Source organism: Notamacropus eugenii, chromosome 2 (genome assembly GCF_028372415.1).
Source record: "Notamacropus eugenii isolate mMacEug1 chromosome 2, mMacEug1.pri_v2, whole genome shotgun sequence".
Taxonomy (NCBI): domain Eukaryota; kingdom Metazoa; phylum Chordata; class Mammalia; order Diprotodontia; family Macropodidae; genus Notamacropus; species Notamacropus eugenii.
In genome coordinates, this window is record NC_092873.1 from 58,064,219 (window position 1) to 58,086,343 (window position 22,125).

The 22,125-nt window shown below is 41.4% G+C and overlaps 1 protein-coding gene across 4 annotated transcripts in view; it reads right to left on the reverse strand.

Annotated features, from left to right (window-relative positions):
- Positions 1–22,125, reverse strand: part of DIS3L2 (DIS3 like 3'-5' exoribonuclease 2) — a 393,028-nt gene that overhangs the window by 243,880 nt on the left and 127,023 nt on the right. For all 4 annotated transcript variants that reach the window (XM_072637426.1, XM_072637425.1, XM_072637427.1 and 1 more), the window contains one exon: positions 12,702–12,915. In XM_072637426.1, the coding sequence (XP_072493527.1) occupies positions 12,702–12,915 (214 nt within the window). The remainder of the gene's footprint in view (positions 1–12,701; positions 12,916–22,125) is intronic.

Below are 22,125 nucleotides of genomic sequence, written 5' to 3' on the forward strand. Positions count from 1 at the left end.
CTATTTTTGCCCACTGTTAAATGAGTTTTGGTTTGTTTTTTTTTTTTACTGTTTCCATTTTGAGACTGGGACTCTTAATTTCCTAGCTGTGGTATATCGACCTCAGATAAAAGCGGGGTTTTCTTTTCCCTTTTAAATCTTATTTATATTGCTACCTTTTGTTTTTACAATAGCATCCTTCTAAAAAGATCCTTCCTCCTTTACCACCTTTCCACCGTCATCCTTTGTTAAAAGATTTATAAAAACAGAGTCATTAGCAAAAGCACATCAACATGTCAATTATGTCTGACAACCATTGTAATACTATACATGAAGAGGCCACCACTCTACAAAGACAGAGGGAGGTGATTTTACTCCACACCTTTCCTCAGGTAATCAGATGAAATTTCTTCTCAGAAACACTCCTAAGGAACCAGGACCTGAGCACTCAAGCATTTGTTCCGAAAAGACCACTTGGGGATTTATAAAACTGGCCATATGTTGGGATGAGGATGCTTCACCCACTGCACCTATGTTACATGAACTGACTGATTAATTATATGTCTGTTTCATGCCCCACATGTGCAAATACTGCTCCTGTCATCAATACATCAGTTGGACCAGCTCAGCAGCAGGAGTCCAACAAGCACCAGGGGCCTCCTCCAAAACATGACCTTAACACCCTATCCCAGAACAATACAGAATTCAGCAAACTTGGGAAGTGATATAATGATGAGGAAGATGATGGGATTGAGCTCTGTCATGGGAAGCACTGTGTGAACCTTGCACTCTAGAGATTGTTTTCTCATTCATTAAGAGAGATAAGCAGCAACATTTGAAGGCAGTTTATGGTGTTGGAATAAAAACTGTTGAATAATATGCATCTTCAACTCTTCTGAAGTCTCTGTTTACTCCTTTGTGAAATGAAAATATAACCTGTACAATTTGTCCTCCTCACAAGAGTATGAGATTCATATGAGATCACATCTGTAAAGAATTCTTCAAATCTCAAGACATTTAATAAAGAGCAGTTATTTTGGGGATTCAGAGTCTTCAAGACTGATAGGCTCTCAGACAAAGCAAAGCAAAAATAAATCTAATAAAAGAGATAAACAGGAAGGCTACATTTTTCCAAAGCATAACACAATGAATTAATATCAGTACTAAATACATATTCACCTAATGACATAGCCTCTAAAGCCTTAAAAAAAAATACAAGAGGAAACAGACAATTTATCCCTCTCAAATCTAGGTAAATCTAACCAAAAAATAAACAAGAAAGAAGTTAAGGACCTGGATAAAATTTAGAAAAGTTGCATATAATAGACTTTTGGAAAATATTGAATGGGAATAGAATGGCACCTTCCCACACACAAAAAAAAAACATGTTAGGGCATTAAAATCTCACAAACAAATGGAGAAAAATCAAAATATAAAATGCTTTTTTACTAACATATTCAATAAGGGTCTTTGAAGCAAAGATTAAAAATTAACTGGAAACTAAATAACTTAAATCGAGGGAGCCAAGATGGCGTAGTAGAAAGACGCACATACACATAGCTCCGAACCCACAACCCACAGAACAACTACAAAGAAGTAACTCACAGCGAATTCTGCACCCAGAGGCCACAGAACATTGGAGCGAGGGAGATTTCTGTTCCGGAGAGACCTGCAAACCTCTCGTAAAAGGTCCTTCGTGCTGCGGACTGGGCGCCGGGACTGGGAGCTGAGTACAGCCCTGCCGTGGCCGCGGCACCGAGAGGAACAGATCCGAGTGGGCTTCAGGGACGGGATCTCCAGCGGCCGCACAAGTACCTCCACCCACAGGTGACGGGGTCGGTGAGAGAGTCCCTTTGGCGGGTCGAGGAGGGAGTGGGGTGCCCCCGTGGCTCGGGCCCCCTCGGGAGACAGAGGCTGAGGGGCAGCGGCGGACCGGGGCTCCCCAAGCAGGCAGGAGCCTGGATCCATTGTTGAAGGTCTGTGCATAAACTCCCTGAGGGAACTGAGCCTGAGAGGCAGCCCTGCCCTCACCTGAGCATCTGAATTTAATCTCACACTGAATAGCAGCCCTGCCCCCGCCCAAAGCCCTGAGGCTGGAAGCAGCATTTGAATCTCAGACCTCAAACACTGGCTGGGAGGACCAGGAGTCGAGGTGGGTGTGAGGAGAATATTCAGAGGTCAAGTCACTGGCTGGAAAAATGCCCAGAAAAGGGAAAAGAAATAAGACTATTGAAGGTTACTTTCTTGGTGAACAGGCATTTCCTCCCTTCCTTTCTGATGAGGAAGAACAATGCTTACCATCAGGCAAAGACACAGAAATCAAGGCTTCTGTGTCTCAGCCCACTCAATGGGCTCAGGCCATGGAAGAGCTCAAAAAGAATTTTGAAAATCAAGTTAGAGAGGTGGAGGAAAAGCTGGGAAGAGAAATGAGAGACATGAAGTCAAAGCATGAACAGCAAATCAGCTCCCTGCTAAAGGAGACCCAAAAAAATGTTGAAGAAAAAAACACCTTGAAAACTAGCCTAACTCAATTGGCAAAAGAGGTTCAAAAAGCCAATGAGGAGAAGAATGCTTTCAAAAGCAGAATCAACCAAATGGAAAAGGAGATTCAAAAGCTCACTGAAGAAAATAGTTCTTTCAAAATTAGAATGGCACAGATGGAGGCTAAGGACTTTATGAGAAAGCAAGAAATCACAGAACAAAGCCAGAGGAATGGAAAAATGGAAGATAATGTGAAATATCTCATTGGAAAAACAACTGACCTGGAAAATAGATCCAGGAGAGACAATTTAAAAATTATGGGACTACCTGAAAGCCATGATCAAAAGAAGAGCCTAGACAACATCTTTCATGAAATTATCAAGGAAAACTGCCCTGAGATTCTAGAACCAGAGGGCAAAATAAATATTCAAGGAATCCACAGAACACCGCATGAAAGAGATCCAAAAAGAGAAACTCCTAGGAACATTGTGGCCAAATTCCAGAGTTCCCAGGTGAAAGAGAAAATATTGCAAGCAGCTAGAAAGAAACAATTCAAGTATTGTGGAAATACAATCAGGATAACACAAGATCTAGCAGCTTCTACATTAAGGGATCGAAGGGCATGGAATAGGATATTCCAGAAGTCAAAGGAACTAGGACTAAAACCAAGAATCACCTACCCAGCAAAACTGAGTATAATACTTCAGGGGAAAAATTGGTCTTTCAATGAAATAGAGGATTTTCAAGCATTCCTGATGAAAAGACCAGAGCTGAAAAGAAAATTTGACTTCCAAACACAAGAATGAAGAGAACCATGAAAAGGTGAACAGCAAAGAGAAGTCCTAAGGGACTTACTAAAGTTGAACTGTTTACATTCCTACATGGAAAGACAATATTTGTAACTCTTGAAACATTTCAGTATCTGGGTACTGGGTGGGATTACACACACACACATGCACACACGCACACACACATAGAGACAGAGTGCACAGAGTGAATTGAAGAGGATGGGATCATATCTTAAAAAAAATGAAATCAAGCAGTGAGAGAAAGATATTGGGAGGAGAAAGGGAGAATTGAATGGGGCAAATTATCTCTCATAAAAGAGGCAAGCAAAAGACTCATTAGTGGAGGGATAAAGAGGGGAGGTGAGAGAAAAACATGAAGTCTACTCTCATCACATTCCACTAAAGGAAAGAATAAAATGCCTACTCATTTTGGTATGAAAACCTATCTTACAATACAGGAAAGTGGAGGATAAGGGGATAAGCAGAGTGGGGGGGGATGATAGAAGGGAGGGCATGGGGAGGAGAGTGCAATTTGAGGTCAACACTCATGGGGAGGGATAGGATCAAAAGAGAATAGAAGTAATGGGGGACAGGATAGGATGGAGGGAAATATAGTTAGTCCTATACAACACAACTATTATGGAAGTCATTTGCAAAACTACACAGATTTGGCCTATATTGAATTGCTTGCCTTCCAAAGGGAAGGGGTGGAGAGGGAGGGAGCTAAAGAAGTTGGAACTCAAAGTGTTAGGATCAACTGTAATGTTCTTACCACTAGGAAATAAGAAATACAGGTAAAGGGGTATAGAAAGCTATCTGGCCCTACAGGACAAAAGAGAAGACAGAGACAAGGGCAGAGAGGGATGATAGAAGAGAGAGCAGATTGGTCATAGGGGCAATTAGAATGCTTGGCGTTTGGGGGGGGAGGGGAGAAAAGGGGAGAAAATTTGTAACCCAAAATTTTGTGAAAATGAATGTTAAAAGCTAAATAAAAAAAAAAAATGTAAATAACTTAAATCCTAAAACCTGGATCAACCAATCAATAAATACTTACTAAGCACTTACTATGTGCCAGGCACTGAACTAAACACTGGGATACAAAAAGAAGCAAGAGGCAACCCCTACTCTCAAGGAGCTCACAGTCTAAGAGGGGAGAAAACATGCAGATAAATATCTACAAAGCAAGCTAAACACAGAGAGAAAGTACTAGAATTAAGAGAGTTTAGAGAAGGCTTCTAGTAGAAGGTGGGATTTCAGTTGAGACTTAATTAAAGGAAGTCAGGAATGTCAGCAGTCAAAGTGGAGGAAAGAGAGCATTCCATGCAGAGGGGACAACCAGAGAAAATGCCCAGAGTCAAGAGATGGAGCATCTTGTTTATGGAACAGCTAAAAGGTCAGTGTCACTGAACTGAAGAAGTTATGTCAGGGAATAAGGTATAAGATTGAGAAGGTAGGAGGAGGCTGCTCTGGGAGGTGATAATGAGCCCCTGGAGTTTATCGAGTAGGGGGTCAGTCTCATTAACAGACCTGCACGTTAGGAAAGTCACTTTGGTGGCTAAATGGAGGATGAAATGGAGAGAGAAGAGGCCTGAGGCAGACACACCTGTCTGCAGGTTGGTGCAATAGTCAAAGCATGAGGTGATGAGGGCTGCACTAGAATGGGCACAGCATCAGGAAAGAGGAGAGGACTAGCTAAGAGATTCTGCAGAGATGAGATAGACAGGCCTTGACAACAGCTTGGATATGAGGAATAAGAGAAAAGGAGGGTCCAGGATGGCTCCTAGATTGTAAACCTGAGGGACGGGGAGGATGGTGTTACCTTCTACAGCAGAAATACTCAAAATTTTCATTAAAGATAATGATAACAACAGGACAATATGCCATTACGATCAGGGGTTACGCAAGAACGTCCATTATCACCATTATGAACCAACACTGTACTAGAAGTGACAGCTATAGCAACAGACAAAAAAAAGAAATGAAAAGAATAAGCACAGGTAAAGAAAAAGCAAAATTATCACTTTTTTCAGATCACAGGATGGCTAGAAAATAACAGGGTTAGAATAGATTATGATATGGTTAGAAAACCCTTGAGAATCCACTAAATACTAACTGAAAGAATTAACAACTTTAAAAAGTTGCATAATATAAAATAAATCCAAACCATCAGCATTTCTACATATGACCAATAAAATGCAGCAGGAAAAGATAGAAAAAGAAATTCCATTAAAAATAACTACAATTAAAAATAATTATAGATAGTATAATGCTCAGAAGTCTACCCACAAAGACACACCCAGGAACTACATGAACACAATTACAAAACACTCTTTCCAAAAATAAAGTCAAATCTAAATAATTGGAGAAATATTAATTGCTCATTGGTAGGTCGAGCCAATGTAATAAAAATGACAATGCTACCTAAATTTATAATTATAATACTAATAATACTAAATTAATTCAGTGCCATACCAATCAAACTACCAAAGTGTTACTTTATAGAGTTAGGGGGAAAAAATTTCATTTGCAGGACCAAAACATCAAAAACATCAATCAGTTTTAAACATGTAATCAGTAAAAAGTAATCAGTCTTAAAAATGGGAAGGGAAGGGGCCTAGTGGTGTCAGATCTCCAACCACACTACAAAAGCTGTAACTGTCAAAACAGTCTGGTACTGGATAAGAAATGGGGAGTTCCATCATCGGAAGAGACTAGGTACCCAAGGGAGAACAATAAGTTCCCATTTGATCCGAAAGGTCTGGCAGAGAGGCAGAGAAGTCCCACAGGAGTACAGCAATGTGGGAAGTGAGGAGATGGCTCTGAGGTACCTGCTCCACCCTTCGCACAGAGGGGTAGAGGGAATTGATGAGGGGGGCACCCCCAGGCTGAGAGGGCCTTACAGAATGATTAAGTTTCCCAGTGATGAGTTTCCTGGAGCCAGGTGGGAAATGGTTCATTTTCCTACTGAAGTTTCTTCACCAGACTCTGGGATTTTGTGACTGAGTATCCCTTCAGTTTCCAGCATCCTACAAACTGTGTTTTTGTCTTAGCATGGTGACTGACACATAGGTAGCATTCAATAGCTTATTAGCTATAGTAACTGCTTTCCTCTTAGGGACCAGAACCTCACTAACTTGTCTAAGGGAAGAAAGGTATTGCCTGTGAATTTCTAAGGACGCAAGGATTTCGGAGGTACTCTAATTACAGCATCTCTCTTGGTGACCATAAAGATTCAGGGGAATAAAAGACTAGCTACTCATAAGACTAGATCCCAAAATAATCTGTTTAGACTCTAGGTCATAGGATTTAAAGCTAGAAGGAAACTCAGGGGATCATCTACCCTAATTCCTTCATTTTACAGATAAAGAAACTGAGGCTCAGAGATTCTTGTATAAGTACACCACTCCCAGGAGTATCTTTCCTTCCCTTCCTAGGGAAGAGGTATTTATTCCTCACTGGGGTTTCAGTATCTGCACCTTCACTGAGGCAGACACTAACTGCTTTTCTCAGAAGCATTAAGACTATCTCAAAACGATCTCAAGCACTGAAACTACTTCCCAAAAAAAGGATGAAATATTATCCAAAAGCCAACTATTCAAAGGACAAAACTCAATGAAGAAACACAAAAATCTGCACGTCCCCATTCGTCCCAGGAGCTTTGTATTCATTCATCTCCCTGAGGCTGGGAAGTCATAAAATAGTGCGGTTCCATCTCGGGAGGAGCACAGCTCGCCTGCCTACTGGGCGTGGTGTCCTAAGGGGGTCAGTATAACAGATCCATCATTTACACAGGCAACCTGCTGTAGAGCTTCTTTGATTTCACAAAGCAGGGTATTGCCCAGGGAGACAGATCGAGGCGTTTCATAAGAACTGGAACCTTTCCTTAATAGTGTTTACTGAGAACACACATGAGCAATCTCTCTCCCTCTGCAACACCAGATGGATAAATTATTCATTTAGAATTCTCATTTCTAAACATATGGACACATACCCACAGCCATACCCACACACACCAAACAACTTTCCTTTGTCCATGTTGTTGTTCCTGTTGTTTTGCTTTTGAAGTTTGACATTTTCTATAAGCACTGCAGTCTTTCTCAGAGAGGCCTGGAAGGACTTCTATGAACTGATGCTGAGTGAAAGGAGCAGAACCAGGAGAACTTTGTACACAGCAACAACCAGTGTGTGAGCCATTTTTCTGGTAGATTTAGCCCAGCACAGCAATGCAAGGACCTGAAAAATTCTCAATGGTCTCTTGAGGCAAAATGCCTTCCATATCCAGAGAAAGAACTATGGAATTGGATCTCAGAATGAAGCAGACCATTTTCTCTTGTGTTAGGTTTTGTTTTGTTTTATGGTTTCTCCCATTCATTTTAATTCTTCTATGCAACATGGCTAAGGTGAAAAGGTATTTAATAAGAATGTATGTGTAGAACCTATATAAGATTGCACACCATCTCAGAGAGAGAGGGGGAAAAAATCTAAGATATATGGAAGTGATTGTAGAAAATGGATAACAAATAAATTAATTAATAATAATAAAAAAGAGAAATGGGGGAAAAAAAGAACTGCAGTCTTCCACTATAGTGCATGTAAAGCAGCAGCAAGACAGCTTTGAAAGTTCTTCAGGAAACAGTAAGAGCCATTTTCTTTTAAAAATGGAGTTTTCCACTACTTGTTTCACTTAGAATATTCCTCCTTTTTTACATGCATGTGAATGTGTATATGCACACACAGTCTTGTGCACTTAGCCTGCAAGTGTTCAGTGGGAGGGGCTCAGTGGCTGAGGAACTGTCTTGGGCAGGTTTGTGTTCACTCTTCTGAGACCCTTATTAAGCCTTTGGAAGAAAACTCAACATGGTGACCAACAACCACCAAAGGGGTTTTCTGTAGGAACATTGAAAAGAGCTAATGAGCTGGCCAGAAACATAGATGGGGAGGGAAGATAGAAACCTTCCAGTTAGGCTTTTCAAGAACTTTCTGTGGAAGGAATACACATTCCAGCTGGATGCATTTTAAGTGCATCTTACAGTAGGAAGAGACTGAGCAATCTTGACCTTTAAGGACTGGGTCCGACAGTGGCTTTGTCCAGAAAGGAATTCAGGCCCTGATCCCAGTTCAGGGATAGAAGTGACACATACCGGTTAGTGAGGATGGAGGTTCAGTAACTGTCTGAGGCGCAGCTAGGGGGAAAAGCATCACTGGCTTCTTAGGTAAAGCTGGAAGAGTGATGTACCAGTTCTGGGAGTGTCTGCAAAATGATTGCATTACTTGGAAAGAAAAGGCAGACTTGAACCAGTGAATCTCTTCAAAGACTTTTGGTAATTGTTAGTGCTGGATGCTGCTCACTCAGAATGATGTCAGTGACACAAGATTCATGTTGAGCACTAATGCTACTGGCCGTCCCCTCTCGCACTCCTGCCCGTGCCCCAAAATATTCTTCAGAGGGGTACATACTCTCTAGTTGCACTTATGTAATGCCTAGGAACAGTTCCAAGGTATCATCTCACAAAATGAGGTTTCTTATTTTAATGAGTTCCTAGTTACTATCTTGAAGGATCATCTCTCTTTTTTTTTAAAGTAAGAAAATTCTACTTCAGTCTGCATTCAGAGTCCATCAGTTCTCTTTCTGGAGGTAGATAGTAGCTTTTTCATCACAGGTTCATTAGAATTGTTTTGAATCACTGTACTGATCAGAGTAGCCCAATCATTCACAATTGATCATTATTACAATATTACTGTTGCTGTGCACTTTGCTCTCCTGGTTCTGCTTACTTCACTTTGCATAAGTTCCAGAGTTTTCTGAAAACATCCTAATTGTCATTTCTTCTAGCACAATAGTATTCCATCGGAATCAATACAACATCTTGTTCAACTGTTTCCCAATTGATGGGCATCCCCTCAATTTCCAGTTCTTTGCTACACAAAAAGAACTGCTAGAAATATTTTTGTATGTATGGGTCTTTTTCCTTTGTCTTTGGTCTCTTTGAAGTACAGATCTACTAGTGGTATTGCTGGATCACAGATACAGTTTTGTAGCCCTTTGAGCATAGTTCCAAATTATTCTCCAGAACGGTTGGACCAGTTCACAGTTCTACCAAGAGTGCATTAATGTCCCAATTTTTCCACTTCCCCTCCGACATTTGTCATCCTTTTCTGTCATGTTGGCCAATCTGATGTGTGCAAAGTAGTATCTCAGAGTTGTTTTAATTTTCATTTCTCTACTCAATAGTGATTTGGAGCATTTTTTGCATGTTACTATAATAGCTTTGAAGTCTTCTTCTGAGAACTGCGCATATCTTTTGACCATTTATCAGTTGGGGAATGGCTCTTATTTTTTTAAATTTGGCTTAATTCCCTGTATATTTGAGTAATCAGATATTTATCAGAGAAACTTACTGTAACATTTTTGCCCAGTTTCCTAACTTAACTTACTCTGCATTGAGGCTTATGGTGTCTTCTGAGCCAGTATTCAAATGTAGTGCTATATCTCTGAGGAGAATAGGAAGGCTTTGGCCAGTTTGATTTGAATGTTAGAACTTTTAGTTGAATGAACTCGTGTTTCTTTCCTCTTTGCCTACTTTTACAACCTTGGAAAGTATCTTTTGTGTTTTGTGATCCAGTTTTTTTAAAAATAAGTTTTGTTTGAAAGTGTCTGCAGCTTTGTGCTGTCCTAGTCCCCTTTGCTGAAGAGAAGGGAGGACTATGTGACTATGTTTGATGCCCAAGCCTTCTGGTCCCAGAGCTCACTCGCTTTTGGCAGCTCCTTTTTTTGTTTACCATATTTCAGTCATTGCGCATCTGGATCTCTTCAGGCTGTCTCACTTCAGAGAGCACTTCCCCTTGCTGACCACATAGTAACACTCAATTATGTTCCTGTACCACAACTTGTTCACTCATTCCCCAATCCCTGGGTCCTTCTTTGCCCTGTTTTAGGTAGTGATGGAATGGATCATCCTGGTGTGTTCATCAGGTTAGCACACTTATTTCTGAAGGAGGCTCAACTGTTTCCTTTTATTCCATTGCAAATGATCATATTTCCTCCTCCTTGGCTTCTCATGCTTACTGGTTCTCGCTGGTTCTCCTGCCTCTCATCTGCTTGTTTTCTGTCTCCTTCCTTGCCCTCTTCTCCTTTTTCTTATCCTTCACAGTGGATGTTCCCTCAAGGTTGTAGAGTTGGGCTTCCTTTCTTGTTCCTCTGCTCTTTCTCCTCCAGTCTTAGTCCTTCAAACTGATGGCTTCCAAATCTTTATTGCTGCCCATTTCCTCTTCCAAGCTCTGGACCCACATCTCTACCCAGAAGTCCCAGAGATATCCCACCCTCACTGTATGCAAAGTGGTGTTCAATACCATTTCCCTGAAAGCTCCTCCTCCCTTCACTAAACCTGTCTCTGGTGCCATTACTCACTGTCTCTCCTATTTCAGACGTGGGGGTTGTCTTTACCTCTTCATCTTCAGATCCTCTGTCAAAGCCTTCCCTGCTCACCATCCTGAATCCATCTTCCTTTCCTTGGAACTCAGTACAGTTCATGTGTCTTATCTTGACTGCCCTGAGACTTCTGATTTATTGTTCTCTTGAGTGGTTCTTCAGTCTTCCATGTAGCCTTTCACATATTTGTGTCCTAGTTCCTTAATTGCGCTTATTCTGTAACTTCTCCTGTGTCCTAAAACTTGTCCTATGTCCTTGCCCATGTCCTAAAACTTCTTTGCTGCCTTTACTGTGCTTATACGGTGCCTTGTACAGTACCTTGAATATAGTATTTGTTGTTGTTGAATTACTTTTTAGTTGTGTCTGACTCTTTTTGACCCCATTTGGGGTTTTCCTGGCAAAGATATTGAAGTGATTTGCCATTTCCTTCTCCAGCTCATTTTATGAATGAGGAAACTTAGGCCATCAAGGTTAAGTGACTTGCCCAGGGTCACACAACTCGTAAGTATGTGAGGCCAGATTTGAACTCAGGAAGAGGAGTCTTCCGGACTTCAGGCTCAGAGCTCTATCCACTACATTGCCACTTAGTAGCCCCTGAATATCTCAGTGTTCAATAAACATGTGTGTTGCTTCTATCCCTGAACTGGGATCAGGGCCTGAATTCCTTTCTGGACAAAGCCACTGTCGGACCCAGTCCTTAAAGGTCAAGATTGCTCAGTCTCTTCCTACTGTAAGATGCACTTAAAATGCATCCAGCTGGAATGTGTATTCCTTCCACAGAAAGTTCTTGAAAAGCCTAACTGGAAGGTTTCTATCTTCCCTCCCCATCTATGTTTCTGGCCAGCTCATTAGCTCTTTTCAATGTTCCTACAGAAAACCCCTTTGGTGGTTGTTGGTCACCATGTTGAGTTTTCTTCCAAAGGCTTAATAAGGGTCTCAGAAGAGTGAACACAAACCTGCCCAAGACAGTTCCTCAGCCACTGAGCCCCTCCCACTGAACACTTGCAGGCTAAGTGCACAAGACTGTGTGTGCATATACACATTCACATGCATGTAAAAAAGGAGGAATATTCTAAGTGAAACAAGTAGTGGAAAACTCCATTTTTAAAAGAAAATGGCTCTTACTGTTTCCTGAAGAACTTTCAAAGCTGTCTTGCTGCTGCTTTACATGCACTATAGTGGAAGACTGCAGTTCTTTTTTTCCCCCATTTCTCTTTTTTATTATTATTAATTAATTTATTTGTTATCCATTTTCTACAATCACTTCCATATATCTTAGATTTTTTCCCCCTCTCTCTCTGAGATGGTGTGCAATCTTATATAGGTTCTACACATACATTCTTATTAAATACCTTTTCACTTTAGCCATACTGCATAGAAAAATTAAAATGAATGGGAGAAACCATGAATACAAAACAAAACATAATACAAGAGAAAATGGTCTGCTTCATTCTGAGATCCAATTCCATAGTTCTTTCTCTGGATGTGGAAGGCATTTTGCCTCAAGAGTCCAGTGGGAATTTTTCAGGTCCTTGCATTGCAATGAAGTTCTAAGTCTACCAGAAAAATCGCTCACACACTGTGGTTGTTGCTGTGTACAGAGTTCTCCTGGTTCTGCTCCTTTCACTCAGCATCAGTTCATAGAAGTCCTTCCAGGCCTCTCTGAGAAAGACTGCAGTGCTTATAGAAAATGTCAAACTTCAAAAGCAAAACAAGAACAACAACATTGTAGGTTATGTTATTGCCCAGATGACCCCTCTTGCTGCAGGATCTGAGTTCCTTCCAACAGAGGTAGAATAAGAAGGAGTCAGGGATGTTTCTATTGAGAATGGGGTTCTGGGACCTCAAAGTGCCCTTCCTTCTCCAAGATGGTACAATTCAAAGTAGTGACCACAAGCCAAATCATTCCCAAACACCAGTTAGGCCTTGAAAGTAAAGGTCCCATTTCAGTTCTATGTACTCTAAAAAAAATATGTCCAGCATTTAATACCCTTTCCAGCATGTGATCAGCAGCTGATACTCACCTTTCTCCTGGGCACTGTCAGCCAGCATGCCTGGCCCATGTTCCTGTCCATCCTCAGTCTCACTGTCATTCAGCTGAGATTCCAGGATGACATCAGGGCTGTGACCTGTGCGCCTCCTCCCAAGCTGCATGGGGGAAGTCTCCAGCAGCTCCTCAGAGACATCAGACTCAGGCACAGCATCGGCTCCTTTATCACTGTCTTCTGTCTTAATTACCTGGAAAAGTCAAAGGGAAGAGGGCCCACTCAATCTCGGCATCGAGGAAGTCAAACTGCAGCTGTTTCTGCTTCATGTGATCTCAACAAGAGAGACGTAGATGAGTGGCAACTGGAGGCAGGCATGGGTGAGCATGCATGGTCTGAGAGAGAATGACCCCCGTTTACCAGAAATACAGAGGGTATGCATGCTAAGGACGACCTTAGAGATATACCTACTACCAACCATTCCAGTTTGGCCTCAAATACACAACAATCCATGGCCCCTCATCAATGGTATCATGTAGCAGAGGAGCAGAGGCACCTGACCACGGTGCTAACAACGGAAACACAAAGCAGAGCACATGACCTTCCCACTTCCTATCCTGTACTCAAAAAGCAACAAAGAAGACAAGCTATCTTCTCTGGGCCACAAAAGTCAGCCTTCCTGTGGGAGGCCTGATCACCCTGGCTGACCTCCTCTGGAAGATCTCCAGCTGGTCAAGGTCCTTCCTAAGGTGGGGCACAGACTGAAGACTCATCCCTAGTGTGCTCTGCTTAGGGCAGAGGAAAGCAGGTAGGTGTACATCCTGAAGCCACCAAGAACTTCACTAACAATCAACTGCAATGGAAAGAAGAATCTGATTCAAATTGATTTGAATGGATCTCATCACAATACTAGTCATTAGTCACTCAATAGGAAAACAGAGTAGAATTCAAACATACCAGGTGGTGCTGAGCCTTGGACATTCAAAGGTGCCTCTGTATGTGAATCTGTTTGATCCTTCAGCACTACCTAAAAGAGTCCATAGATTTTCAGATGACAACAATTTACTTACAACAATTTGTTCTTTGGGGAATATTGGAGATTTTCAGCAAAGAAATCTATATGCAGGGGAAATATCCAATTTTAGGTATGAATATGATAAAAATCACTCAGAGAGATGCTAAAACAGATGGATCATTTTTCTAGCATAGAAAGCACCTACCAGAATCAGTATGGGTAGCATCACTCAGGCTGGGGGGATTTTATATGTTTCAAGGCTACTGAGGTCTTTCCTACTTTAAGCTATGATCCTATGACCCCAACCCTGAACATACACAAACTTTTTTGATATATCCAATTCAATTTAATCTAACCCAACAAACGTTTATTAAGTGTTTGATATCTTTCTGGCACTGTGTAAGGTACTGATCCCCAGGGCCTAGGAGAATTAAGCCTGGAGAAGACCTAAAAGGAAGACCACCTGGGATAGCAGATCCCACAAAGTCCTATTCCAATGCTCATCACAAACTGGAGGTAATGATCCTGGACTTTCAAAGACTATGCCAGCAAAGTTCAAGTGATGACAGTCTCCATGATGGCAGAAAGACTTTGAGTCAGGTCCTGGGGACAGAGAATCTATTAATTTTAGCTTTCTGCTAGTAGTCTGAATGTGCTATCTTTGTCCAATGCGTACACATAGCAAATGGAGGAAATGAATGATAGCAATGCTGACAATCATGTTATAATGAAACCAGAAAGTTAAAGGAAGCTTCAGCTCATTAGAAAGATGATGCTGAGACCCTCCTTGAAAAGTCAAGGAGATGGGGCAACAGAAGTCTGAAGGCCACAAGAAGCATCTTTTCATGGGACATCTGCGCATCTTACAACCCAATGCTCAAGAAGAGCATCTGCTAAAAGGTCACTTCAAACATGACAGCTGATGTGCCAACCTAAGCTACAGAGGAGAAGAAAGATGAAGAGGATTCTGACAAAGAACTCAAGAAGACCTCACAAATCAGAGCAATGGAAGCTTGAATACTCTTATGCAAAGATGGACTATGGAGAAGATGGCAACAAAGCCAGAAGATATTGCTTAGTGCTAAGAAATCAAAGTAGACACCAAAGGCTTGGGACCTATCACCTGAACATCTTCAAGGGAAGGTGACGTTTCCTAACATGTGGAGCACTAGATAGCATCACCCCAGAAATGAAATTGAGTCTATCTGAACAGGGAGGGAATGGCTGGCCAATGACATGGAAATCATCCCCAAATTAGCTGCCTGTTCACAATCAGATCATTGACTTGTTCAAGTAAAGATCAAAATGAATATGAAGTTAGAAGAAAACCAAGCTTCATTCTGTGATTAAAATAGCTCCTCATGTCAAAAAGGACCAAGCTGGAAGCCGGGACACACATTAGTTCAGAAAAGAAACACTTTGGAAAAATCCTGTGAAGGAAGAAGGAGTGGGGCTTGACACTAACAGCTGAAAGTATCAGACAGTGCCTCTTGTAGGAGGGGACACTTCAACTCAGCCTAGGAGAGCAAGGGGTCCAGGAGGCAGAGATGAGAAGGGTGAGCACTCTGGGCATAGGTGCACAAAGGCATGGTACAGTCTCTGTCAAATGGGCATCATAAAGGTCTTGGGGAGAACAAAGTGAAGATGGGACTAAAATGCTGGGGGTCCAGACCTTTCTAATCACCAGCTGCCCAATCCACCTCCTTCTCTCTCTCTCCAGTCAAATGCCCAAGACAAGGACACATGGGTTCTTATGCCCCAACCAACAAATGAGTCTGACAGTCACTAACCAGTGAAGGATAAGTAACCATTAGATCACTAATAGCTAAGTGGTGATATATTCAAGTAAACTCCTGGTCACTGACCAAAAAGATTAATGTTCCCTTTAGATCACATGCAGACCCCACAACACAAGACCTCTAGCCGTGACAAGTCAGGAAAGGTTGTCAAGTGAAATGTCCTCTCCATAATAAAGACTGAATGCCATCAATTCCAATCAGCAGGAATCATTACAACTAGTGAAAACCACCACAAAGACCCAGAAAAACAACAATGAAAAAGAAGTCAATTCCAAATGCACTGTTCTAATCAGTCTGCATCAAGAACCCAAGAAGACTTATCAACAAGTCAGAGACAACAAACACCTAACTGCTCTGTGTTTCTGAGTATTTTCTTTTTGAAATGGTTGAGTTCAAATCCCTGAATTCTTTTTTGCATTTAAAAATTTTCTTTATTAAGAAATTATTATCTTAAATATTACCCTAATGAACTAACTTTTCTCTTTGGTTCATGTTTTATCTTCTTAATCTTAGGAAACACTAAACCTGAAATCTTTAAATTTTTCAAATGTGATTGTCTTTGAGCTCTTGCTACATTTTATGACTCAGATATGTCATCTTTATTTTCAGTTTATTTCTTTAAAAATATAGTTATGCACATGTGCACACATGAGTATGCATGTATCTCATTTGTTTCTGTGGCAAGCTTAACAGCAAACATTACATGGTAAAGTAGGAGACGTAAAAAGCCCTGGCTATGAAACCTGACTCGAGTGGCCCAAAGAACACCAACAGCCCAAATGGTGGGGGGATCCCACAGAGCTGTACCTTGTGGCACTGAAATGACACACTTTAATTCTACCTGGTCCTTCTCCAGTCAAGAGGGCCCTGTTTGATAGTGTGGGTGCTGATCTCATACCTGATAAAGATCATGCAGATAATGAATTACAAAAGAAACAGAGAGCTAGGCACAGGGGAGAGAGGGAGGAAGAGAATGCTACAGTAGTAGGGCTCCCACAGCCAGGAAGACAGGATCAAATGAAAATGCCCCCAGTGTGCCCATGACTACTAGCAGCCTTTGTCCTCATTCCAGCTGCAGCCACCCATGAGATGTGGCCCTCCAAGCAGGACTCACAGGATATTCACCAGTACTGACTGTGACCCCTCTGCACCACAGCAGATTCCTAAGCAGATTTCCTAAGCTGCCATGGCCAAAAAGGAGAATCGCCACATGGGCTACCTTCCAACTCCTAGAAACCTTTAAAGAGCAGGCAGAAGGAAGCTCCAGGCCAGGCCCATGCTACAGCCCAACACAGCACCAGAGTATGCACAATAAAGAGCTGAGAAAAGGAGAAGATGAGGGAGACCTGGAACTTGAGATGCCAGAACTCAGCAGAGAAAAGACACAGGGATAGCTACAGAAGAGCAGTGAGTCACCTACCCATCTTTTCACTTCTACCACCTTCATTAGTTTATTAAAAAACAACAAACAAGAATGGGGGAATGCTGAGGAAACAAGGACCAAAACCTACCCCTGCTCTCAAGGAACATAAATTCTATGGGCAGAGCAAACCCAGCTAATGATGGAGAAAACACAGACTAAGTAAAAACCAGTCCAGATGGTGCGGGAAGGGAGAGTCCTAACAGCACTGGCTGTCAAAAGGGCTGCGTTAGCCAAGTCTTGAGGGTCTCTGTAGGGTCCAGGCACAGGGGTTAAAGATAAAAGATCAAGGACCAGGGACAGCAAGTGGACCAGGGTGGCTGGAACTAAAGGTGTGTATGGGAGAGTAATGGGAAGTCTGTGGAGAAAGTTAAGATTGAAGCCAGATTGGGAAAGGTTTAATTCATCGGTTAAGCACTTTTACATTCCAGACACTGTCATAATTGCTGGAATATAAAAGAAAACAAAAATCCCTGCCCTCAGAGGGATGGTAACATGTATAGAAACAGATACATACGAGATATAGAGTGATATACAGATAGAGAGAGAGAGACAGATACATAATCTTCAAGACGAACAGTTAAAAAAAATACATGCTTTAAATGACAAAAAGATGAGCCTGCAATTTATCCTAGAGGTAATGGGGAGCCAGCAAAAGTTCTGGAGCTAGAGAACAACGTTCTGAGAAACTCACTCTGGTGGCTACAAGGATGAGTGGGAGACAGCGGAGGTGGAAGGAAGAAAGGAAGAGGGCTTGTGTTAAGCAGCAAGAAAGATATGGAGAAGAAACGGTGTGGAGGGTGAATCACCCACTAAGGCAGCTAATTCATTAATTAAATGGACTAAATGGAGGGGGAAGGAAAAATGAAGAGCTGAAGGTGACTGAGAAGCTGTGAATCCAAGTGACTAGAAGAATGAGTGAGCCTCCAACGAAGACAGGGAGATTAGATCACCTCAGGGACTACAGAGACTTTCCTAAAGGGCAGCACTAACTACATCACCCCCAAGATTCAAGGGACTCTGGCAGCTCTCTCATACATCCAGGATCAAATGGAAAGTTCCTTATTTGGGATTTAAAGCCCTTCACAATCTGACCCCATCTCTCACTGCATCCCCTTCCCACACTGTCTGATCCAACCACTCTGGTCAACCTGCTCTTTCTCTCACATAACCCACTATCTCCAGTCTCCAAGAGCCAAAGGTTTGATTGGTTTAAACAGGAAAGACAGAGCTGGATTGCTCTGAACGCTATTCCAAACCACTTTACATTTTGAGAGTTTTAAAGAGCAAATAGGTTAAAAAATATCATGGCTGCTATAACATTTGGCAGTTTCTTTGTTTACATAATTAAATTGTGATATCTATGTTTTGTATTTTATCTAAGTCAGGGGTGGGGAACCTGTGGCCTTGAGGCTGCATGTGGCCCTCTACATCCTCAAGTGTGGCCCTTTGACTGAATCCAAACTTCACAAAGCAAACATATATTTGGATTCAGTCAAAGGGCCACACCTGTGGCCTCAAGGCCACAAGTTCTCCACCCTTGTTCTAAGTATTCTTGTGATTTCCTAAAAATGTGTTCATTGTATCAGTTCTCCTTGTCAAGGCTGCTCCAAGACAGAGCTGGTCTTCTTCTTTCTTCCAAAGCTCTCCCAAGCCCTCAGTCTGAGGACAGAACCACATTCCTTCTCTCCCCTCTGAACCCACTGTGTATGTTCTGATGGATCTCAGTTGTCTCCTCCAGTGAATTCAGTCACAATCACTCCATGTTTCCCCATGCTACATGAACCTCATCCCAGGGCTACCCTAATTGACCAGACACACAGAGGCCCTGGATTTTGGTCTGATGTTGACTCAATAGAAGGAGAACTTTAATCTACATTCCAGGTCTCAATGCCAATGATCTAACCCAGTTTATCATTTTCCACCTTAAGTCCCGTTGCTCTGCTTTAGGCAATGTTCACCCCAAATAAACTATTCTAAGCTCCACAACCCTCACTGTCTTCTGAACAATCAAATACAAATCAGTTCTGTACTTCCTCTTCCATCATTACCCCTTACCCTGGGCCAGCCCAGGCCCTCCGTTCCTGTGACTGAAGAGCGCTGGGGTGGACATATGGGACATCCTCCCGCCTACCTCCTTCAAAGAGGCATTCACCTCACCATCTGCCACCACACTGTTCTACTGGACTTCAGCATACTGCAAAAAGAAATCCTCTCCCTAGTGACAGGACTGTTCTAGAGCCACCCCCAACCTAAAGATCCCCCCTCCCCCAACTATGAGCTCCTTGATGGCGATGATTGTCCTACGCCTTTCTCTATATCCCCAGTGCCTGGCACATAGTAGGTGCTTAATAAATGTTTACTGACTGACTCTGACATACATACACATACTATGCCTCTGAATCCTGGAACATCCCTCAAGCCCATGGAATGAAATGTCAATAAAGTTTTAAATATATGTATGTATGCATATATACCTATATATTTTTATATACACATATATGTATATATACGCACAAACATACACATATACATATATTATACATATATTATACATATGTATATATACATATATAAAATCCAAACCAGCAAAGGTCTTTCTCCATACTAATTACATAGTCTCAAGACAGTTTCCTCACAAACTTCAAGTCATATCACTGCCTTTGAACCTGTCCACCCCGATGGGGGCCAGAGCTCTGCTGGAGGCAATGGAGGAATGGATGAATGAATGAGCAAGGCACTTACTCTATGTATACATGTATGAATGAATGAAGGAATGAAGGAAGAAAGCCCTGACTACAGGTAAAGCACACATGTAGAGAGTTCAGCTGAGTGAGGAGGGCGCAGACAGACAAGTCTGTCATCAATGGGCTCTCATCCAAATGGGAGACAATACACAGAGAAAGTTTCTACTCCAAGTCAGATGGGAAGGCCCACGGTCCTCAGGGGGCAGCAGCAAAGCTGATGGATAAACAGGCTATTTCTGATGTGAAACGACATCATGTGAAGAGAAAGAAGCAGATATGTGAGAGATGTTGGGGGGAGGATTGCTAAGATTTAGGACCTGCCTGGAATATGCAAACCAAGCAAACATTTTACAAAGGAAAAAAGCATGGACACAGATCAGTAGATAGAAGAACTGGGGAAAGGAAATGAAACCATGATTTACGCAGAGAACTCTAAGACAAGTGAAATTCCTCAGTCACTGCAGATACCTTCTCTGCAGCTTGGGATTCTCAGGGAGTCTGTTCCTCAGAGCCTGAGGGTGAATTGGATGGCTTCTTCAGGTTCACAGGGGCATCCCAAATGCTTAAAGAATGCTAAGAGATGCTGTGAAGTCACACTAAGGTTCTTTTTTTCCTTTTTTTTCAAACTGCATTTATTTTTAACAGTATTTTATTTTATTGCAATTACAAGCAAAGACAAATTTTAACATTTATTTAAAAACTTTCAAAGTTCCAAATTTTTTCCCTCCTTTCTTCCTCTACCCCTTCCTTAAGATGGTAAGCAATTTGATATAGGTTATATATGTGCAATCATGTAAAACATATTTCCATATTAGTCATATTGTAAAAGAAGAAACAGACCAAAAGAAAAACAAACATGAAAAATAGTCTACTTGGATCTGCATTCAGATTGCATCAGTTCTTTCTCTGGACATGAAGAGCATTTTTCATGATTCCGTTGGAAATATCTCAGATCACTATACTGCTGGGAATAGCTATGTCATTCATGGTTGATCACTGTACAGTGCTGCTGTTACTGTGTACAGTGTTCTCCTGGTTCTGCTCACCTCACTCAGCATCAGTTCATGTGAGTCTTTCCAGGTTTGTCTGAAGTCTGTCTGTTCATCATTTCTTATAGCACAATAGTATTCCCTTACTTTCATATACCACAACTTACTCAGCTATTCCCTAAATGACAGGCATCTTCTCAATTTCCAATTCTTTGCCACCACAAAAAGAGCTGCTATAAATATATTTTGTACAAGTACATCCTTTTCCCTTTCTTTTAAATCTTTGGAAAACAGACCGAGTAGTGGCACTGCTAAGTCAAAAGGTATGCACAGTTCAACTGCCCTTTGGGCACAGTTCCAAATTGCTCTCTAGAATGAATGGATCAGTTCATAACTTCACCAACAGTGCATTTGTGTCCCAATCTCCCACATCCCCTCCAACATTTATCATTTTCCTTTACTGCCATGTTAGCCAGTCTAATAGGTATGAGGTGGTACCTCACAGTTGTTTTGATTTGCCTTTCTCTAATCAATAGGGTTTAGAGCACTTTTTCACATAACTACAGAGAGCTTTGATTTTTTCATCTGAAAACTGCCTGTTCATATCCTTTGGCTATTGGGAAATGACTTTTATTCTTAGAAATTTGACTCAGTTCTCTACATATTTTAGAAATGAAGTCTTTATCACAGACGTGCTATAAAAATTGTTTCCTAGCTTTCTGCTTCCTTTCCAATCTTGGCTGCATTGGTTTTGTTTGTGCAAAAACCTTTTAATTTGATATAATCAAAATGATCCATTTTATATTTTGTAATACTCTCTTATCTCTTGTTGGGTCCTAAATTCTTTCCTTCTCCATAGATCTGACAGGTAAACTATTCCTTGCTCTCCCAATCTGCTTATGGATAAACCTTTATTTCTAAATCGTGTACCCATTTTGACCTTATCTTGGTATACAGTGTAAGATGTTAGTCTATACCTAGTTTCTGCCATACTGTTTTTCCAGTTTTCCCAGCAGTTTTTGTCAAATAGTGAATTTTTGTTCCAGAAACTGAGGGGTCTTTGGATTTATCAAATACTAGATTACTATGGTCATTTACTGCTGTATCTTGTGCACCTAACCTATTCTACTGATCTGCCACTCTATTTCTTAGCCAGTACCAAACAGTTTTGATGATTACCACTTTACAACATAGTTTGAGATCTGGTACATAGTCTACTTTCCTTTACATTTTTTAAATTAATTTCCTTGATATTCTTGACCTGTTATTCTGCCACATAAATTCTGTTTTTATTTTTTCTAGCTCTATAAAATAATTTTTGGTAGTTTGATTGGTATGACTTGCTAAGGTTCTTTAGAGAAATATTCCAGGAGCCCACAGAGGCATTTTTTTTCTTTCTCAAAGTCTACAGGAAGTATAATTGGGCAGCATTCTCTTTCCCAGTGCAAGCTCTGTTACAAATGCAGCCTCAACTGATATGAGGAATCTCTTCA